The sequence below is a fragment of the Paramormyrops kingsleyae genome, chromosome 14, assembly GCF_048594095.1.
Source record: "Paramormyrops kingsleyae isolate MSU_618 chromosome 14, PKINGS_0.4, whole genome shotgun sequence".
Classification (NCBI taxonomy): Eukaryota; Metazoa; Chordata; class Actinopteri; order Osteoglossiformes; family Mormyridae; genus Paramormyrops; species Paramormyrops kingsleyae.
The window spans coordinates 13,292,060-13,311,554 of record NC_132810.1 but is presented as its reverse complement, the minus strand read 5'-3'; the positions used below and the strand labels follow the sequence as shown (position 1 = coordinate 13,311,554).

The following is a 19,495-nucleotide window of genomic DNA, read 5'->3' as shown; positions in this document are numbered from 1 at the left end:
GAGGTGGGGTTTTTTTGGTCAAATGCACACTGTCATTTCGCTGCCTTAAAACAGCAACGTGCCACGCCTCATTTAATAAACACCACTCCTACTAGCGGGAAATGTGTGTGATGTACAGCTGTCACAATTACTCGACTAAACTCGATTACTAGATTATTAAAAAGCATTGATTAAAAATGTGATTACTCTGCAATATGGTGGAAGGTAGATGGCACATACAGCATAAGGGTCCAAATAAAGAGCCAAAGCATCATTTGTGTGGAAGTACTTCAATTAAAAGTGAATGAGAAGTCAGCTGCCTGTCAGTATTGCAAAGCAGAACTTGAATATCACCACGGCACAACTAAAAAGCAAATCCATCTTAAAAGAAGACATTCAGGTCAGACGGACTCACCCAATAATGCAAGGTTAGCCATAAAAATGTCTCATTTAGCCTCTTGAAGTAGCCTAGCCTGTCTTTGTCGACTTAAATTATGTTGCTTATTATGATTCCTGTATGTCAAAATAAAATCGCAGCTAAAACAAAGCTTACCGTGTCACTTAGCCACATCATTTTACATAATACAGTACATAACCAATGAACATTATTTTTTGTTGACGTATTGCATATTTGGAGTAGGGCTGAATGAGACGAGTAAAAGATAGCATTGCGATATTAAGGAGCTGTTTAGCCGACTGTAGAACTTGAGTAGACAAATCAGTGCTGACAAAATCACTTGCTTTAACTTATTGTCACTATAAAATGCAAAATATTTCCATACAGAAGAATACAAATAGATTTTCATGACCAGTTCTTTGCCTTTCTCCTCTTCACTTATTTTTTGCTTAATTTCTCACTAATGCGCTACACAATTTATGAATTAGCCCAGTAGAAAGGACGAAAATTGATCCATTTTGGAGATCACATGCAGTGCTAATGCAAAGCAGCGCCGGTAAACTTCAGACTGATTTATTAAACCTATACAAGATAATGCTGAAAGGGGACCATCATTGCAACTGCAAAGCTTGCCAAGTTCGGTTTCCTGTGACTAAATGTTAACGCAATTTATTGATGGTTTGAACCCAGCAGACTGTCGCAGTCTTTGCAACGTGACGGTTGCATATGCATGAAATGCCATGTTGATATTAACATCGCACATCCTACAGGCCGAGCAGCACAGTGAGCAGTGTGTGGCGCTGTCTCCACACCACCGCTTTGTGTGTGTGGAGTTTGCATGTGCACCCTGTGAGTGGGTGCTTTATCGGCAAATACGCCGATTTCCTTACATTCCTTGATTTGGAATGCCTAAATTGACCATGTGTGATTGAGTGTGCACCCTGCAATGTGTGGTTGGTTCCTGTCTTTCGCCAATTCGTGTTTGTATTTTATTTTATGTAAAGGAATACTCTAATTCCTTCCTCCCTCCCTCCCTTTGTCAGTAAGGCAGATCAAAAGTGGCTCAGGTATAGGTGCAGTGGAGGTTGGATATCTGCTTACTCTTCTTGGCTTTGATGGGAGACATCGGGTCATCTTCATCCTCTGTAGGGTGGTCCTTAACTGCGGTGTGACTCTCCGTGCTGGTGTCCATATCTTCTGGAGCATTATCCCTACATGAAGAAAATTCAATGTTTACCAGCACTCAGAATGCACAGTCAACCTCTACCATCAGTTCAAGAAATAAAAGCAATGTTTTCCTCGAGAGGAAGCTGGTTGGGGTCACGCACTCTGGCAGGTGTGAGCCATTCTGCTCCTCATCCTTGAGCCTTTCGTGTTTCTCCTTGAGTTTGAGCTCCTGCTCTTTCAGTTTCTCCTCCTTTCTTCTCCGGACCCTGAAAAAAAATACAGGAAGAGGGAGGGAAAGCATTACTGACTGAAAGAGAAAAGGCTCCTTACTCACTGCACCTTCAGGCACAACCTACATCGCAACTGGTCTGAATCTTAGCACTGAAAAGGCGAACCCTACTCATGCTTCTAAGGACTACAGTGTACAGTGATCAGACCAGGGTACTTAGTACTTGTAATCTGCTTAAACTAAACCACAGCCTAAGGGGAAGATGTAAAGTCAACACTGGAAAATTGAAAGCCATCTTATTACAGTTAAAGGACCGAGGAGCACAGCATAAAGCATGGGAGTGCACGTGTGTGCGTGCACGTGTGTGTGTGTGTGTGCGTGTGTGCACGTGCGGCTCACCTGTCGGCAGCCTCCTCACGCTCTCGCCGGTGCTGCTCGGCCTTGAGCTCGCGGAGCTCCTGCTTGGCCTGCCTCTGCTCGTCAGCACAGTCCTCAATGAAGTCACGCGTGGACACCAGCGTCAGCAGCTTGCCGCACAGCGCGTGCAGGATCTTCAGCTTATCTCCTACAACCAGCATGGCACAGGTTAACCTCGCTGCCCCCCACCCTCCCACACACGCTCACTTCCTGCAAATTTTATTCTGCTTAACCTGACGGAAATCCCCTTCAGATTCGCTTCCAGTAAGCCGGATGGTGAGAGTGAACCCAGCTGAAAGTTTGCCTCAGGTGTAGGCAATTTCCAGGGCAGGCCAGATGGTGGGGCTCATTCAAGCTTAGCTAGTAACTAAGCGGCAAAGAGCAATTCTCAGGAAGTTTTACAAAAAAAAGCATATTAACGCCATGGGACAGCAAAGATGTCAAGCCAAAATAGTAAAATGGAAACACAGAATGAATCAAATGTTTTGAATGAGTTTTAGTTTCTTAAAATAATAAACTTCAACATGTTTGTTTAGTTAGTCAAATAATTCACATTTAACCAATTAGCGACAAAAGAGCGATCTAATGATAGTTTCTCTGTTCTTTTTACAAATGAGATTTTTTTTTAAATAGGAATTCCTGAAAACACTGACATCAGAGTAAGCAAAGGCAGCTTAACACAGTGATGTGTTAGCATGTATGTGTCATTCGTTTACCTGTAGCAGCAGTAGCACTGCCTCTGTGTCAATATGGCCTCTGACGCTGGGGATGCCCCAACCCAGATGGCGTGGGCCGCAGTGGCACTCACCAGGTAGCAGGTCATAGACGGCACTGCAGGACAGTCGCTTCAGCAGCCCTGGGTTGCTCAGCCGCAGCTCCACACAGGCGTCGTCCATGGCGCCAAAGCCACCCTGCTTCTGGTACCGGAACTTGGCGTTGGTGGAGTTGCAGTCAGCGCCGGAAGCCAGGATATGCAGCCGCAGGATCTCAGACAGGGTGCAGCTGTCCAGGTCCAGCTGCTTCAGGCTGCAGCCTGAAGGAGACCAGCAGGGGGCGCCATAGAGCACAGGTGAGCCACAGGACAGGCCAGCAAGCCCCTGCCAGTACATTTCAGCTCATACATACGGGTCTGCTAAGATTTCACGTTAAGAAAATCTCTAATCTTCATTACCTGACAGCTGAAATTATATTCACATTATAGCACATATAATGAATAGTACAACTAACCCTACAATAAAAGCACAAACCTGGTTACCTTATCCTGTTGAAAACTGAAACACCACATGTCACTGAAACAATAGAGACACACTCAACAAGTCCAAATTGTCTGTGAGTGAGTGTCCAGCATCAATGACAGAGGGCAAGTGGCCTGCAGACACTTGCTGACTCACCCTGGTAGAGCTGAGGCCAGGCTGCAGCCAGTGATGCCACCGCGCTGATGGCTGACTGTGTCGGGTCTGCATCTTCATCCAGGGCCTCAGTCAGATCTGCACAAGGCAAACCGGAGGTTGAGACACAGAGCAATATTTAGCTGGGGAGGGGGGGCATATACATGTAGTACAGAAACCAAAACCACACAATCCTGCCACGTCTCTACCTTTCGCATCCGCCTCAGTCAGCTGCTCACGGGCCACTTCCTCCTCCTCCTCAGCCAGGGCCTGGAATATGGCCGACAGGAAGAAGAAGAGGAGCTCGCACAGAGGGCCCTCCGGGTCACAGCCCACCAGCGCCTCCTCAAGCACCTCTGGAAAACAGTAGCTATTAGCTTGTGTGTCCATTTAGACACCCCTGCCTGCTCAGATCACCAGGACCATCGGTTTCAGCAGACACCTTAAGGGGAAATTTACAGAACTGCAAAACTGAACACCAAGGAAGAGAGCATGCACCTATATTTCAAAGAAGCTGGCCTTGTTTTAAAAATAAAAGGAACTACAAAATTTAAAAAGAAGTTATGTCTATATTAATTGAAGTATTGTGACCTAACACAGAACTTGAAACTTTTTGGGCAAAATCTAACACATTCCAAGTATGAACCCACCAAAGGTGATCCCGTCTGGGAATTCATCCTTCAGATCGAAAAGCTCCCCGAATGCCTGCAGGAACTCCAACACCATGAGGGCGTCTCCAAAGAGCTCAGGGGGTAGCCGAGTCTTCACGGTCATCGGGGGTGGTAGCTCCTGCGCAAAAAGGTTAATTCCGTCACCACAAGCCTGCAGACACTTGCCAGCCTCGTTTCGTTTGCTATATTTCTCAGAAAACCACAAGCATAATAATGGGTAATACTAATATAGTTCATTTTCAGTATAGTATCAATTTATAGGATAAATGTCCAACAATGACACGAGTAACGGCACCCAGCCTGACATCAGCACTGTCACACCCCCACCCCCTCGCTTCACCTTAAGATCATCACATTCCATGTCCTCCCTCCGCCGGCTCCACTGCTTCAGATGCTCCGCAAACTTCTTCTTCTCCTCCCGCAGCTTCTCTCGCTCCTGTAACGGGAATCGGGGGAGGGGCAGCTAGTATAACATAGGTATCAAGTCCTGCCCTGGTCAAAACTCAGAAGTGGCCCAGAGTCCAGATAACCTAGTGCCCCAGGAGAGGCCACGGCTGAAAACAGACCATCTGGCAAGACAGAAGACCACACAAGGAGAGCCCAACTCACCTTCTCTTTCTCAATTTTCATCCTCTCTTTCTCTTCCTTCCTTTTCTGCTTCTCTTCTTCCACCATCTTCTTCAACTCCTCTCTCCTCCGCTCCTTGTCCTCCTTCTCCCTCTTTCTGGCCTGCCAGGCATCTTCCCGCTCCTTCTTCAGCTTGGCTTTCTCCATTGCTGAATGATGCCATGGAAAACATACTGGAGGCTTTCAACACCCACAGCTTCAGTCAAAGGCCCCCCCACGTTTACAAACTGAAAGTGAGCAGTTTTGTTTGTAAAATTACAAACCAATTAAACACGTCAGGCGCTGAAAACCTAAAGGTTTTCTTTCCCAATTCAGCTCAGCTATGACCTCCTTGCTTCCAGATAAAGAATTATAAATAAGAAGGAATTATACCCAGAATAGCTTTATATATATATAAACATACACCAGTGACGAGTTTGTAAAGATGACCAATTTACTTTAGCATAAAGCACACAATGATGAGTACTTCTGGCTGTTACGCTATGAGCAAAGGTAAAGCCTGCATCACTCATAACACTGCTCTTTGCCTTTGACACAAACAAATGACATTTCTTGAACTTTTCATGCGAAAGAATCTCAGCTGGCTGAGGTCACTCCGGCCACAGGTGTCAGACCTCGTACCTGTCAACTAAAGAAGCTGCACCCGCCGTCATGGCACTGCTCACTGAGCGACTTGTTCATCAAAACTATTAAACACGAATCATATACATTCCAGATGTGCACCGCAAGTACTGCTTTTCATGTGCTGATCCATTCTGTGTTTTTCACCCTCGTGCTTTGCCTGAGATTTGTGTCTCTACCCCCATTGAAACTAAGTGTAACCGAGGCCTCAGCTTCACACACCAGGCAAAGTGGTTAAACTCACCCATGGCCATCATTTCCTCCTTCTGTTGCATCAGCCTCAGTTTCTCCTCGGCTGCCCGCATGATGCTGTCTCCCTTCACAGGGAAGCCCATCTGCATAACATTACACACCTCTTGTTTACTGTTCACAGGGAAATTCTCTATTAGCAACAGACATCTTTGGTTTCTTCCAGGTAATATTACATACAGGATTCCAGCAACCCGAGCGTATTTAGATGCATGCTAATCACTTAACCTAGAGACGAGAATAATGGGAGCTAATTATTAGTTACGTGACACTAAACATAGCATGCATCCTTCACAAACAAAATATTCCAACCCCATTGTGAAGAGGTTTGTTTCAGACAGGCAAATGATGTCATGGTTTGCAGCTTAAGGTGTTGGGATACATAAAAATAAAATATTTAAAAACCCCAAAAAATCTCCACAGTTTATATGAACATATATATTTATATTTGTTTCATTAATCAGAGGAAATAATTAAATGTGCGTGATTAAAATGAGTTATTCACATATTTTAACACATCTTTCGGCACACCGCTAAGGTGAACAGCACCCCCTGAAAATAGCAGCACCAACACTGGTGCAGCAAACAGCCTGTCTGATGACCACCCATTACATGCAGCACTACAAGCAGGAGGAATCTGACAGGAAGGAGATTGGCCCCTGTGGACATTTATGTGCTCACGGCCGGGGGCAACTCACCTCTCCGGGAAAGATGCCGTTGAGACGGCGACCTCGACCCTTCCCGGGGGGGCTGAAGGCAAACACCGGGGGTTCATCAGGGAAAAACTGAGAAAAATTCTGTTCCAATATCTTGTACTTGGCAATCGTAGCAGGCTGGGAAAAGGCCAGGAAACAGGCACATCACCACACATACATCAATCTGATGGTAAACTAGCTGATATGCATATTAAAGTGCTCACAGGAGACCTGGGTCTCTGATTGATCCCAGTACTGGAGCCCCATCAGCAGCAGATATCACATACCTTGAGCCTGATGGCCCCATTCTGGGGCTCACAGTGCTGTTTCAGCAGCAGCTTTAGCCGGTCACGGGAAAACATGTTCTTCTTGCGACTACAAAATGAAAAAAGAAATAAGGCAAAACTTGTAGGTCAAATGCTTGCTGACTAGAGGCTGAATCACTGGTACTGTTTTCTAAAGGGTTTAACCCAAAGAGCTACTGCATGGTCTTTCCACCTAGGATATTCTCCTCTATCCACCAATGTTCACATATTGTGATATTACCCACATTAATTCAATTCCTTTCCTTTAAATGGTCTGAAAACAATAGTGCGCTTGAGTGTTTGCGTTTGCTTGGCAGCCTTGAGCGCACTGTTTAGGGTCATGAGTGACCATGGAAAGGATAAATGCTGGTCATGTAAACACTGCGACAGCACATCACATGCTGTTAGTATGACACTCCTTCCCCCAATGGGAAAATGTCAAAAGAATTTATCCGGAAAATAAAAAGTGCCCCCACTTCAGAAATCACTTGTTACCTAGCTGCCCTGCTGCTGGTGAATCAGGTTGCTGGTGAATGGAGTTAATCTCCATTTAACCTCCACTCAAAGTGGTCAGCATTCAGATATGCAAGCGGATGCAACCAACTTCTCATGCCACATACAAAATAACGAGACACTTTTTTTTTTTTTACATGTTCACAAAAGGAAAAAAATGTAGCTCTTCTCTGTCAAGACCTGTGACATCTACTAACAAGCGTTACAACCAGAAAATAACCAAACACTTGCATCATTCACAGCTATCCAATGCCTTGCAAAAGCTGCAGGTGTATCACCTTAGTGTTTAACAGTGCCTCCCACTGTAATTGAGAACAACATTTAGCAGCAAAGTAGAGTCACAACCCTGCCCGCAATCTTGCAAAACCTTGTGCATGCCGTCAGCATAGGATGCAGATCTGTCACAGTGTTTACGCTTACCTGATGTGACTGGCCGTTACGAACAGGGGCTCGCAGCCTTCAGTGCTGATGGGCAGCACTTTGTACTTGAATAATGATGGATCAATGCACACTTTTGCCTTCCTGGATTCAAGAATGAAGAGAACAGAAACGTTATAAGTAGAATAACCTTTGAGGAAGGCAGTCAAGCAAGAATTAGGGAAAAATTTGAGGCAAATGGTTATGGGAATGACAGAACTTTGAACTGTGTGTGTGTGTGTGTGTGTGTGTGTGTGTGTGTGTGTGTGTGTGTGTGTGTGTGTGCGCATGCGCATCAGAAACTTGAACCTTGCTTTTTCTGTGCATCTGCATGGCCCTGGCTAGTTCCAATCAATACTATGTGATATAAAAAAAAAAGTAAAAAAAAAAAAAAGTGTGGCTACTGACCCATTGACTGACGACTTGGAGGACATCACGTTGGAGCAGCCCTCTTCGTCACTGTCGCTGATGACAATGGTGTCCCCCTCTGTTTGGTGGTTGACATGGCCATTGGCTGCCCCATTTGAGTACGGAGACTGCACCTCCAAGATGCGACACTGCTGTCTGTGGGGAGGAGATGGGAAGCATCTTAAAAACATCCTCGAGAACAATATTGTGTGTTCAGACATCATGACGTGCTCATTTCATGTACCATCAGTGTTTCTCAGAAAGAGTATTTTGTGAATATTTATCAAGTTAATTTCGCTGAAAGAAATTCAAGGTGCTGAACAGCTAAACACTGTAAACGAAATCTCTTTTCGTAAGAGACTTAAAATATCACCCACTTCTCAGGTCAGCCAAAGTACTACCATACCATGAAGAGAGCATCCAATAATTCAGATTAAGGTTTTGCTGATTAGGACTGAGGGTTTTGCACTGAGGCAGAGAATTCAAATCTGTCTGCCACACAAGTGTCTCCTAAAGGGCTGACAGGTTTCTGTGGGCTGCCTGCATCAAAAAGCTCTGCCCTGCCAAAGCACACGCTCTCCCCAGCATCTATTGTCTATAAAAGCAAGGGCTTGAGAGGTGCCCAAATGATATTAGACACAAAATCTTAGCATTTTAACAGCAGTTTATGAAGCTATTTGCATTCTTATAAATTTACTAAATTTATACCATTTATAATTTATAAAATTACTAAATTTCCCGGAGGAACCTTCCCGAGGGATTAATAAAATACTATCTAATCTAATCTAAAGAAAAAACTGCTACTGGAAAGAAAGTTGAAATTGAGCAGTCATATACAGTATACAGTGGTACCTTGGTTTACGAGCATAATTCGTTCCAGAAACATGCTTGTAATCCAAAGCACTCGTATATCAAAGCGAATTTTCCCATTAGAAATAATGGAAACTCATATGATCAGTTCCACAACTCAAAAATATTCATATAAAAATTATTAATACAAAATATAAAGTAAAAATACATAAAACAAATTAACCTGCGCTTTACCTTTGAAAAGAATCGTGGATGGTGTGAGGGAGACGAGAGAGGAGAAAAGGAGGTTTATTTTGTAGGACGACTTTCACTATAATTAACGGAATCACTGCTATCTGTTGGCTCACTGGAATCTTTTTCTGTTTGTGCGACTTTAACAAGGAACCCATCCAATGACATCCTCTTTTGCCTCCTTTTCGATTTCGCAAAAATGTGGACATTGCATTGTCGTTAAACAGATTCATCGCTCGCACTGCTACGCCCTTATTCAGGTGGTGCTTTTCTACTAAATTTTGACTGTACGAGAGGCATGCCGACTGAGACCGAGCATGGGAGACGATTACCCACAATTCCGCAACATGAGAAAGTGAAATACCATTGGTTCAGTTGTGATGACGTGCGCTTGGCGTCAAAACAAGAAGCGCACGCATGCGCTTCCTGTTTTGAAGCAGAGCGCACATAAAAACAAGAAAAACAAGGAGCGCATGTGTGCCATATGATTTTTGATTATACTTGGCGCTTAGTCCTGGTTCACAAGTCAAAATTTATTAAAAATCTTTGCTCATCTTGCAGAACACTCATAAACCTCATTACTCGTAATCCAAGGTTCCACTGTATTGCCAAAAGTCTTGGGACACCTGCCTTTACACGCACATGAACTTTAAGGACATCCCATTATTAGTACATAGGCTTTAATATGGAGTTGGCCCACCCTTTGCAGCTATAACAGCTTCAACTCTCCTGGGAAGGCTGTCCACAAGGTTTAGGGGTGTGTTTATGGGAATTTTTGACCAGAGCATATGCGAGGTCAGGCACTGATGATGGATGAGAAAGCCTGGCTCACAGTCTCCACTCCAATTCATCCCAAAGGTGTTCCATCGGGTTGAGGTCAGGGCTCTGTGCAAGTCAGTCAAGTTCTTATGGACCTTGCTTTATGCACTGGTGCACAGTCATGTTGGAACAGGAAGAGGCCATCCCCAAACTGTTTCCACAAAGTTGGGAGCATGAAATTGTCCAAAATGGCTTTGAATGCTGTAGCATTAAGAGTTCCTTTCACTGGAACTAAGGGGCCAAGCCAAACCCCTGAAAAACAACCCCACACCATAATCCCCCCTCCACCAAACTTTACACTTGGCACAATGCAGTCAGATAAGCACCATTCTCCTGGCAACCCAGACTCGTCCATCGGATTGCCAGACAGAGAAGCGCGATTCATAACTCCAGAGAACACTTCCCCACTGCTCTAGAGTCCAGTGACGGTGAGTTTACACCACAGCATCCGATGCTTTGCATTGCACTTGGTGATGTAAAGCTTGGATGCAGCTGCTCGGCCATGGAAACCCATTCCATGAAGTTCTCTATGTACTGCTCTTCAGCTAATCTGAAGGTCACACAAAGTTTGGAGGTCTATAGCTATTGAATCTGCAGATAGTTAGCAACTTCTGCACACTGTGCGCCTCAGCATCCGTTGTTCCGGCTCTGTAATTTTACATGACCTACCACTTTGTTATAATACCACCAACAGTTGACTGTGGAATGTTTAGTAACGAAATTTCATGAATGGACTTATTGCACAAGTGACATCCTATCACGGTAACATTCTTGAATTCACTGAGCTCTGAGAGCAACCCATTATTTCGCAAATGTTTGTAGAAGCAGTCTGCATGCCTAGATGCGTGATTGTATACACCTGTGGCTATGGAAGTGATTGGAACACCCGAATTCAATTATTTGGAGGGGTGTCCCGATACTTTTGTTAATATAGTGCAGGGGTCTCCAACTCCGGTCCTGGAGAGCTACTATCCAGTAGGTTTTCTATCCTACCCGGCTTCTGATGAGCCACACCTGTTCTCAAGTAAATACCAGGAGCAGCTGTGGCTCATCAGAAGCCAAGTGGGACAGAAAACCTACTGGATAGTAGCTCTCCAGGACCGGAGTTGGAGACCCCTGATAATGCATGTGAAGATTCTATTTTGCAATCACTTGTCACAAATCCTATTGTCTTTCGGCTGCTCTCGCACCTCCAGCACAACACAGATTCACCCGCTTCCATTTTAAAGAGCAGGACACCCCTACATTTTCAGAATTTTCCATTTAAGGATTGCACTTATCTATGGAAGAGAGAAAAAAGATAAAATCAGCATCTTGGAGCTTCACAAATTAGTGTGATCCAGTGGTGGGGGCTGTAATTTCACACCCAGGAACACAAAATGAGACACATTTGCTTCAACATCATCAATAAGAGGCTGGTGATTAGGAATTGCTCATTTTAATGCAGATCTGTGTGGGTAAATAGAAACAAACCAAGTGTTTAGTCTTGTAGTGTAGAGGTTGCACCAGTGGGTAATGTTAAAAGTACAGCTCTTCTTGTATAGAACAGTAGGGGCTGTCAGTTCTGAGAAAGTTAATTGATTCTAAAGGCGGCATGCAAAGTGCCTAATTGTAAAACAGTAATTGACCTTTTTTAAGACTGGCAATTTAAGAATAATGATGCTGAATTCAGGATAGAGAGCACCAATTAAGAGAACTGAGGTTTGCAAAAAGCTTCTTAGAGGGTGTTTCAGGGGGGAGGGGGTACAGACACACCCAACTTTTACACATCTAGGGAAAAAATTACCTCCAAACATAATATGCTGAACATGGATGACAAAGACCAAACCTGTAATGTAACAAAATAATTCTAAGGTGATTTTAAAATAAGTTGAGGTGTGCCCTGACTGCATGAGACCCAAGGTCTCGCTGCCCACAGATGCTCATATCCACAGCAAAAACTGTGCAGAAAAGGACTGGCAAAGCTGTGGTGAGACACTCATTCAGATTTAGCCCCCTCTTGATTTTTGCTGAGCATGAATGGTCTCACATTCCTCAAAGGTAGAAGAGCTGGGGACTAAATCTGAGCAGATACATAACTTGAGTGTGCCCTGCAATGAGCCAAAAGTCCCAGAGTCCTGCCATGGTTTCTGATTCGATAAGCAGGCACTTGAATTCAATCGATGCTAGAGTGTGCATGAATAGCCAATTCTATTAAAAATATTATTCAATTTTCTGTAGGCCACTGTCACTTAATGCCATAAGATACAAAGAAGGTGGCCACAAACCAGTTAGCATAGCATCAAGATTATTTTCATATATGTAAACAAGCTGGCCTGCCATGTCAGTTAATTAAGAGCCTTCTGTCTAAGGAACTGCTAAACAGGTACAGATACAACGAGCGTACATGCTGCTGAATAACAAAGGGAGCGAGCTTTGCATTACCAAACTGTGACTGGGTGAATTGATAGATGAACTAGACAGCAAAGCCAAAATAAAAATGGGATGAGAGATTAAACAAGGGCCAAGCCAGGCAGTTGAGCAGCGCCCTAAAATTGATGCATAATGAAAAAAAGATGAGAATAACAGGCTAAAGAAGGTTACCAGTTTGCATCACCAGTATGAACAAAGTTAAATCACTTGCTCAACCAGCAACTGTTATACCTAGACATCATAAGCAACTGATAATTACCAAGAAAATCATAAGAAAAACTGAGTTTTAATCAGAATATTGGTTTGTAAACTGAAATTTGCAGACATGACATAAAAGGTGACTGTTTTGGTAAATATAAACCATATATATATATATAAACCTGCCACAAAACCTTGCAGATTCACTACTCTGCAGCTTTCCCCTTACCGTTTGCTTGTAAATCATTTGAAGCAAAGGACTAGTGTTAAATATCCAACCCGAGAGCAAATCCCCAAACTAAAACACTACTTCAGTTCCTAAATAGTTTTAAAAAAAAAATTCAGAGGAATATTCACACCCGACTTCCTCATGAAACAAACACAGCAGAAACAGGAAGAGGCAGTCACATTGAAAAACATCTTGACCCATGTTAGGATTACAGAATTGTTTTAATTTGCACTGTTTTCTACCATCACTGACATTTCTACTAGGTATTGGAAGCAATCCAGACCAGATCAGGGCCTGTGAAAAAGCCTAATTCTTATATCATATTTAGCAAAAACAACTAAACCAGGGACTGCAAACCAAAAAGCCTCACAAAATCAACTGTCTCCCTGCATTAGCACCCCCGTCCCAGCCCACATGGCCCCGACTCCCCTTTTGGGGATCCATGTTACCTCATGTCTGGCTGCCTCAGCTGCTCAGGCAATGATGTCTAGGATAAGCCCTTGTCTGGGGTCAGCCAATCAGTAAAGGCCTTGCCTTGGCTCCACCCTCTCACACAGGACTGCTATTATCTCTGAACAGCAATGTCTGCCTATGATGGCTGACAACTCCTCACACACAGTGATTATTCACATCAAAGGTAAGCAACACACTGCCCCACCTTGAATGCCACTTGCTCTCACTATTTCTTACCAGACAGGGAGGACAAGTGAAGCTCAGGAACTTTTAACAACTTTGTAACTTGATCAACGCAGGGGAACTACTTGTGTACAATGAGCTCTTCCTAGACAGTGGTTTTGTTTGAAATGGGGGCACATGAGCATCTGGCACACCCAGTCATATCAGAGCACTCCTGGTTGCCTCTTCTCCAGCTGTCCACTGCCTACTTTCTACCTTGCATGCACCACAATATAATCAACAGTCAAATTTCTTCTTGTGTGTGTCACACAAACAGTGGGCTTATAAGGACACATCATGTTCCAAAGTCCCATTTTCAGGCATTTCAGACATAATACAAAAGAGGAAATTAGGTCACGTCCACAGAAATTAATTCTAATATACTAAAAACCAAAATTAATGTTCTGTACTTAAAAAGTAGGACTGGTGTAGAATTTTTGGTTAATCCTGTACTGTGCATCATACAGGAAACAGATGACAGTTCACCTATTAATCTAATCTCTATCCCCAACCTCCAGGCCCAAATTATTATGTACATACGAGAGAACAACTTTGGTCTGATTTTAATGCCTAAGGCTGAAAACCCACCCTATTAAGTTGCCGAAAACCGAAAGGCTGAACTGACACTTCACCTGAATCCACCACGGCTGATCACATCCACTGTCTCCCCGACAAAGAAGCGCTCCCGGACATAGCTGTAGACATCGTCGCAGAGCTCGTGTAGGCGCGTGCGGTGCGTGAGGGCGGCCAGGTGCAGCAGTGGGGTCACCAGCACCGGGGAGAAGCTTTGCAGACTGAGCCGGGCCCGCCGCTCACTCTCCACGGCCTCCTGGTAGGTCAGACCCGGCTTGCCGGTCAGAGCACAGCTCCACACCAGGCTGTTGCACAGGATAGTCCTCTCGAAAAACTCACTGCAAGAACACAGGCTGGGTCAGTGTGAAACCAAAAAAGCGAGGAAAAAAAGTCCTTACTGACACGATATGCCAGTGTTAAGGACTACATTTTATTTAATACAGACACTTACGTTGTTTATGTATCTGTGCTGCAGTCACATGATTAATCCAACAACATACTATATATACACACACACTGCATATATACATACACACATACATATTGTCACCCGCATTACTCTACAGTAGATGCCCCTAATAGGATATACCAGCAAAGTACTGATTTGAGTTCAAGCTCTACAGCAGACGAAATTAGTTTATTCGCTGTCATGTTTTAGTATCGTATGTATATGCAATAACAAATATACGTCATTAATTGGTTAATGAAGCCACTAAATTACTGAACCAACACAGATGCTATATTAAAAATCCAAAGAAAAACGAAGCAATTTATACACACTTTATAATCAGAATCAGATTAATAAAAACCTATAATTATCTTTAAAATCAGCTAACCCACAGCTTGTCAAGCCTGTTCTCTTTAACCACTACGGAGAAATCATGTTACTGCCAACCGAGGCGTGAGATTTCCGAGCCATGATCGACATCTTAGAGACTTAGACGGTGTTGCTGAACGAGACCAAGGAGCGAAACCTCTGAAAGCACTTTAAAGACAGGTGACTGGGCACCGATCCTCCAAAATGACAGTCCAGCCCAGTTGCCATAAGGGCAACCCCGGTATCCTGATCCGGGATCGCCCTCAGAGCGGTCCGCGGTGGACAACGAGCTTGTCGGCCGTACGTGAGCGCTGAAGGCTCCGACCACGTTTCTCGCGTTACATCCTGCCGAGGATCGTCACTCACTTATCAAGTTTGTCTAATAAAGTAACAGTCTCCCTCACGGGAAACCGCTCGGCTCACGTGATTTCATTTAAAAGTTTCAAAGTAATTAACCAAGAAGTCGAAGAGGCTGGATTTTTTTTTCGCTCCCCCCCTGTACTTTCTCCAGGCGAGCCATGTAGCCGGTTAACCAAAGGCCTGCTGCCGCTGGGGCAGCTAGTCTGCACCTGCCCCGGAGAGGCTCCCTACACTGCCGGCTAACGTACCCGCCCGCCTATGCTAGCTGGCTAGCCTGCTAACCGAGTCACGCCGACTTATTTAACACATAGTCATTCAGAAGGTAAAACACAGCCAGTTATTTCCCCCGGTTACTTAAAAACATGTATGAATTCAAATAATAAAACGTAATTAAATCTAAAACTTTCCATATTATATCTGTCCCGCTGTCACTTCCCAGAAATGTTATATGAACTTAGCCTGGTACTTCTCATGTAACGGCCTCACCTCGACTCGTCACTATTTATGTATAAAAACAGGGCAAACTGCTACCCGTGACTTTACAGTAAAGTGAATTTCGTGCTTACTCGCAGCACCTGAATATTTAATGTGTCACTTTACACAGAAAGATTACTTTAAAATAAGGTGGATTTCGAGCTTACTCGTAGCTCCTGAAGATTTCATGTGTCACTTTACACAGAAAGACTTCTTCGTCGGGCTTGAGGTCCAGGGGCGGTTTCTGCCTGACAAACGGCTTTCTGTGGAGAAGCGGCATCTTTCTTTCTTTCGCCCTCGTCCCTTCTGATCAGTCGTCTTTTAAGGCAGCAGTTTCAAAAAAAGGAGGGAAAACAAAATAAGAAAACCGGTATCATATGGCCAAAAACACCATCACCCAACGGACTCCTACAAATAGTCCCGGCTGTCCGGCCGACGAGCGTTAAGTACGAAGCCAAGACTGAAAGTGATAATTGTTGAAATGTTTTTTTCTCGAGAGGAAACTGAGCCTTTGTTAATGACACACGCTTCCCTGTCCCAGTCGGTCACACACAATAGTGACGTTCAATCCTGCCCACATGAAAATGTGCTCTGTGTCACACGCTCCTATATAATAGTTACTTTAAACATCGGAAAAGGCGGCCTTCGAGAACAAATGATTACCCGACGTGATATCCAGGAAAGGTTAATCCGCTTCAGAAGAACAAAAACAAAGTATTAGGCTGGCTGCACTTCCCCCTGTACGCCGTATGTACACAGCGGACAAGTTTTGATCCGCTCTAGTTCACTCACCGACTAGGAAGCGCGTAGGGGGGGTGGAGAGTGTAACACATCTCCTCGGCTCCTATTGGTCGGTGACGGTGCTCCTCCGAAGCATTTAACCAATGGTTCTCTCTCACAGCGCATTCGTTAAGAATGCTGGGCGGGAAGATTCATATTTTCGCGTCCGTGGATAGAGAGATTTCGATCCCGATTTCAACATGCCACTTCGGTTTTAAATCAGATATTCTATCTGTTGCTAAGTCTGTTATTCTTCGAAGTGTTTCGAATGCGTCTGCGAGTTATTTGAATAACATCTACAGATATGTATGGGTTATATTTAATGTGTTTTTGAAGGATATTCATTCAGAATTTGTATAGGGATTTGAACTTGTCTTAGGAACATCAAAACAACAGTTGCAATCAGTAATTGGTGTTAATTATATTGTAATATTGTCTTTTATTTTCCTATATGAAATTAAGTTGCTTGTTTACTATTGCCCCCTATAATCAGTTTACCACCAATACTACTTACAGCTGATTAACTAACTTTACCACTGTGATTATATATTACCGATTTCTTGTCATTTTGTAAATGTGTCATGGGAATTTACACTTATCTTTTTCTTTTTGGAATAATGATTCAATTTCTTGGAAAGCACAGCATTTTCATGTTCTTATTCCACCCACTTATACTGGATGACAGAAAAGAGGAAAAAAGATATTTTGAGTATTGACAGGGTAGGTCATGTTAGGCCATCATGGGTACCAAGTGAGCATATGCTGTTAACCACAGACTGGCATTGGCAATCTGCTGTTGTTTAATTTTTAAATCATGTTTTAGACCTAAAAGATGCTTTACCAAACCATCTCTGCCCTAATCTTCATTATAGTAGGCATAACAATGGTTAAAATAACTGGTCACACAAGGTTTTCCCAGAAAATAAATGACAAACACACTAAGTAACAAACATTAACAAAAATAAAATTAGTATGTATTGTACTGTTTTAGAAATAAAGTGCATTATTAATATAAGACATTGTGTCGCATCATACAATGCAGTGGTCACCAACCAGTCAATCACAATGGACAGGTCAATCTATTGGACATTCCCAGATGACTCCCCTGGTTTGCAAAATAAAATGCCACGACTCAGTAGCTCCCTGGGTTATTTTCTTTGTAAAAGTAGCTTTCACTGTAAAAAAAAAGTTAAAGATAACTGATATAAGAGCTCATGAGTCTCATTTACTCAAGATGCTATTGCTGAAGGTATATGCTTGAAGTACGTCCATCCATAATTCAACCACTTATCTTGATAAGGTCTATCCCATGCCGCACTAGACACAAGGCTGGGGTACAGCCTGGAAGGGGTGCCAGTCTATCACAGGGCACAGGGCTCAGGTACAGCCTGGAAGGGATGCCAGTCCATCATAGGGCACAGGGCTGGGGTACAGCCTGCAAGAGGACCCAGTCCATCACAGAGCACATACACATAATCATACACTGGGGGCGATTTAGAGACGCCAGTTAACCTCTCTGCCTGTATTTAGAGTGCAGGAGGAACACAGGGAGCACATGCAAAATCGGTACACAGAGCAGAGGTGGGACTCTGGTGTGACTTAACAGTTCTACTCACTGGGCCACCAGGCTGCCCCTACCTCACATACATTATGTGAAAAATGTTACCTAATCTTATAATGCTGCTACAACTGCTTAAACATAAGAGAAGAATTTGGAAGGTTACAGCACCATCCTTATTCCATGATTGAATAAATACATAGTCTGTTGTTTCCGTCACTTTTCATTTATTTCTTATTAAAGGTATTTTTCTTAGAACAGTATATTAGCATGTGTAAGTGTTAGGTTTAATCTTTATGTTAGGTTTGATTCATTTATTTGAGCAGATTGCTAATATGTTATATAAAATAAAGAAATACTGAGAAATAGATATTACAAATCTTTAAATATGAATGTTTCAATACCATGTACTATATGCTACAAAAGCTAAGCTACAAATAACATATAATGAAGGTATTTAGTCAGTTTGGTTAAGAAATAATCAAAAACTGTGAAAAAAATTCATTATCACGCAAATAGTTTAATTAACTGTATACACAAATAACCATATTATCCATAAATCCACACACACTCACACACACAGATGTTTTGCCTACTTGCCCTAATTGAGAAAAACTGATGATATGCGAATCATAGTGCAGGAGGCCTCCTTTTGTTGTCCCCAAGCAAAGCCCCTTCCTTCCAAATGACTCCCCCCACTTAATCCTGTTAACAAGAGGGACTGGTAGAATGGTAAGGAGGATGTTCGTGGGAGCGGGAGGGGGCTGAAAATCACATCCCATATAGTGATACCACTGGGCTCCATCCATCAATTTCAGTATTTTGGGTGCTAGAGATTGCCACTGACAGTTTTCACTGTCATATATTACATTTAACCCTCTCAATGTGATACTGTTTGTAAAATGTCCTCTGTAGTGGACAACATCCAGTATTTGATATATGTCTCATTTCTATTGCACTGTAAGAGACAGGGGATTGACTTTGGCAAAACAGAAATTGTCCAAATCTGTTGAGGAAGGTTCAGTCATAGAGCTATCAGAAGATGCAGATAATGAGGACCAGTATGCAATAGAGGAAGCTGAGAATTCAGAGTAGGGGAGATCAGCAGATGAAAGCACCATTGTAGAGTTTACTATGAAATTTGAGTACTATGCAGGATGACACCACTCTCAACCACAAAGATTACAGGCCATAGAAGCAGTTTAAACAGATGTTTAAAGTCTTTGCAATAATGTCTACTTATACAAACCAGCATATACTGCTCCAGGGGAGATTAACATCTTCTTTGATGTGTTCATGTTCATGTACATGTCCTGTCGTGGGGACCCCAGAATTAGGACATATTGGGAAGTGAAGACTAGAGTTCCCATCATTGTCAACTCCTGACAAGAGATTGATCCTTCAAAATAAAAAGTCACTGAAGGTCACAAATGACCTTGATGATCCTTCATTCTAGAGTCCAACAAGGCTGCCTTA

General features: G+C 43.2%; 1 protein-coding gene across 2 annotated transcripts in view; it reads right to left on the bottom strand.

Moving 5' to 3' along the window:
* Positions 1 to 16,479, bottom strand: part of baz1a (bromodomain adjacent to zinc finger domain, 1A) — a 29,290-nt gene extending 12,811 nt beyond the window's left edge. The window contains exons 1-17 of one of the 2 annotated variants that reach the window (XM_023833575.2): positions 16,345 to 16,475; positions 15,849 to 15,999; positions 14,090 to 14,368; positions 8,084 to 8,239; positions 7,679 to 7,780; positions 6,728 to 6,815; positions 6,444 to 6,578; positions 5,741 to 5,831; positions 4,858 to 5,024; positions 4,589 to 4,684; positions 4,228 to 4,366; positions 3,787 to 3,933; positions 3,581 to 3,676; positions 2,998 to 3,222; positions 2,172 to 2,337; positions 1,705 to 1,809; positions 1,478 to 1,587 (exon numbers count right to left, since the gene is read on the bottom strand). In XM_023833575.2, the coding sequence (XP_023689343.2) occupies positions 1,478 to 1,587; positions 1,705 to 1,809; positions 2,172 to 2,337; positions 2,998 to 3,222; positions 3,581 to 3,676; positions 3,787 to 3,933; positions 4,228 to 4,366; positions 4,589 to 4,684; positions 4,858 to 5,024; positions 5,741 to 5,831; positions 6,444 to 6,578; positions 6,728 to 6,815; positions 7,679 to 7,780; positions 8,084 to 8,239; positions 14,090 to 14,368; positions 15,849 to 15,961 (2,215 nt within the window). In that variant the 5' untranslated portion in view covers positions 15,962 to 15,999; positions 16,345 to 16,475. Of the gene's footprint in view, positions 1 to 1,477; positions 1,588 to 1,704; positions 1,810 to 2,171; positions 2,338 to 2,997; positions 3,223 to 3,580; positions 3,677 to 3,786; positions 3,934 to 4,227; positions 4,367 to 4,588; positions 4,685 to 4,857; positions 5,025 to 5,740; positions 5,832 to 6,443; positions 6,579 to 6,727; positions 6,816 to 7,678; positions 7,781 to 8,083; positions 8,240 to 14,089; positions 14,369 to 15,848 lie in introns of both variants that reach the window. The other variant, XM_023833576.2, reaches the window with a different exon arrangement.
* Positions 16,480 to 19,495: the final 3,016 nt, after the last annotated feature.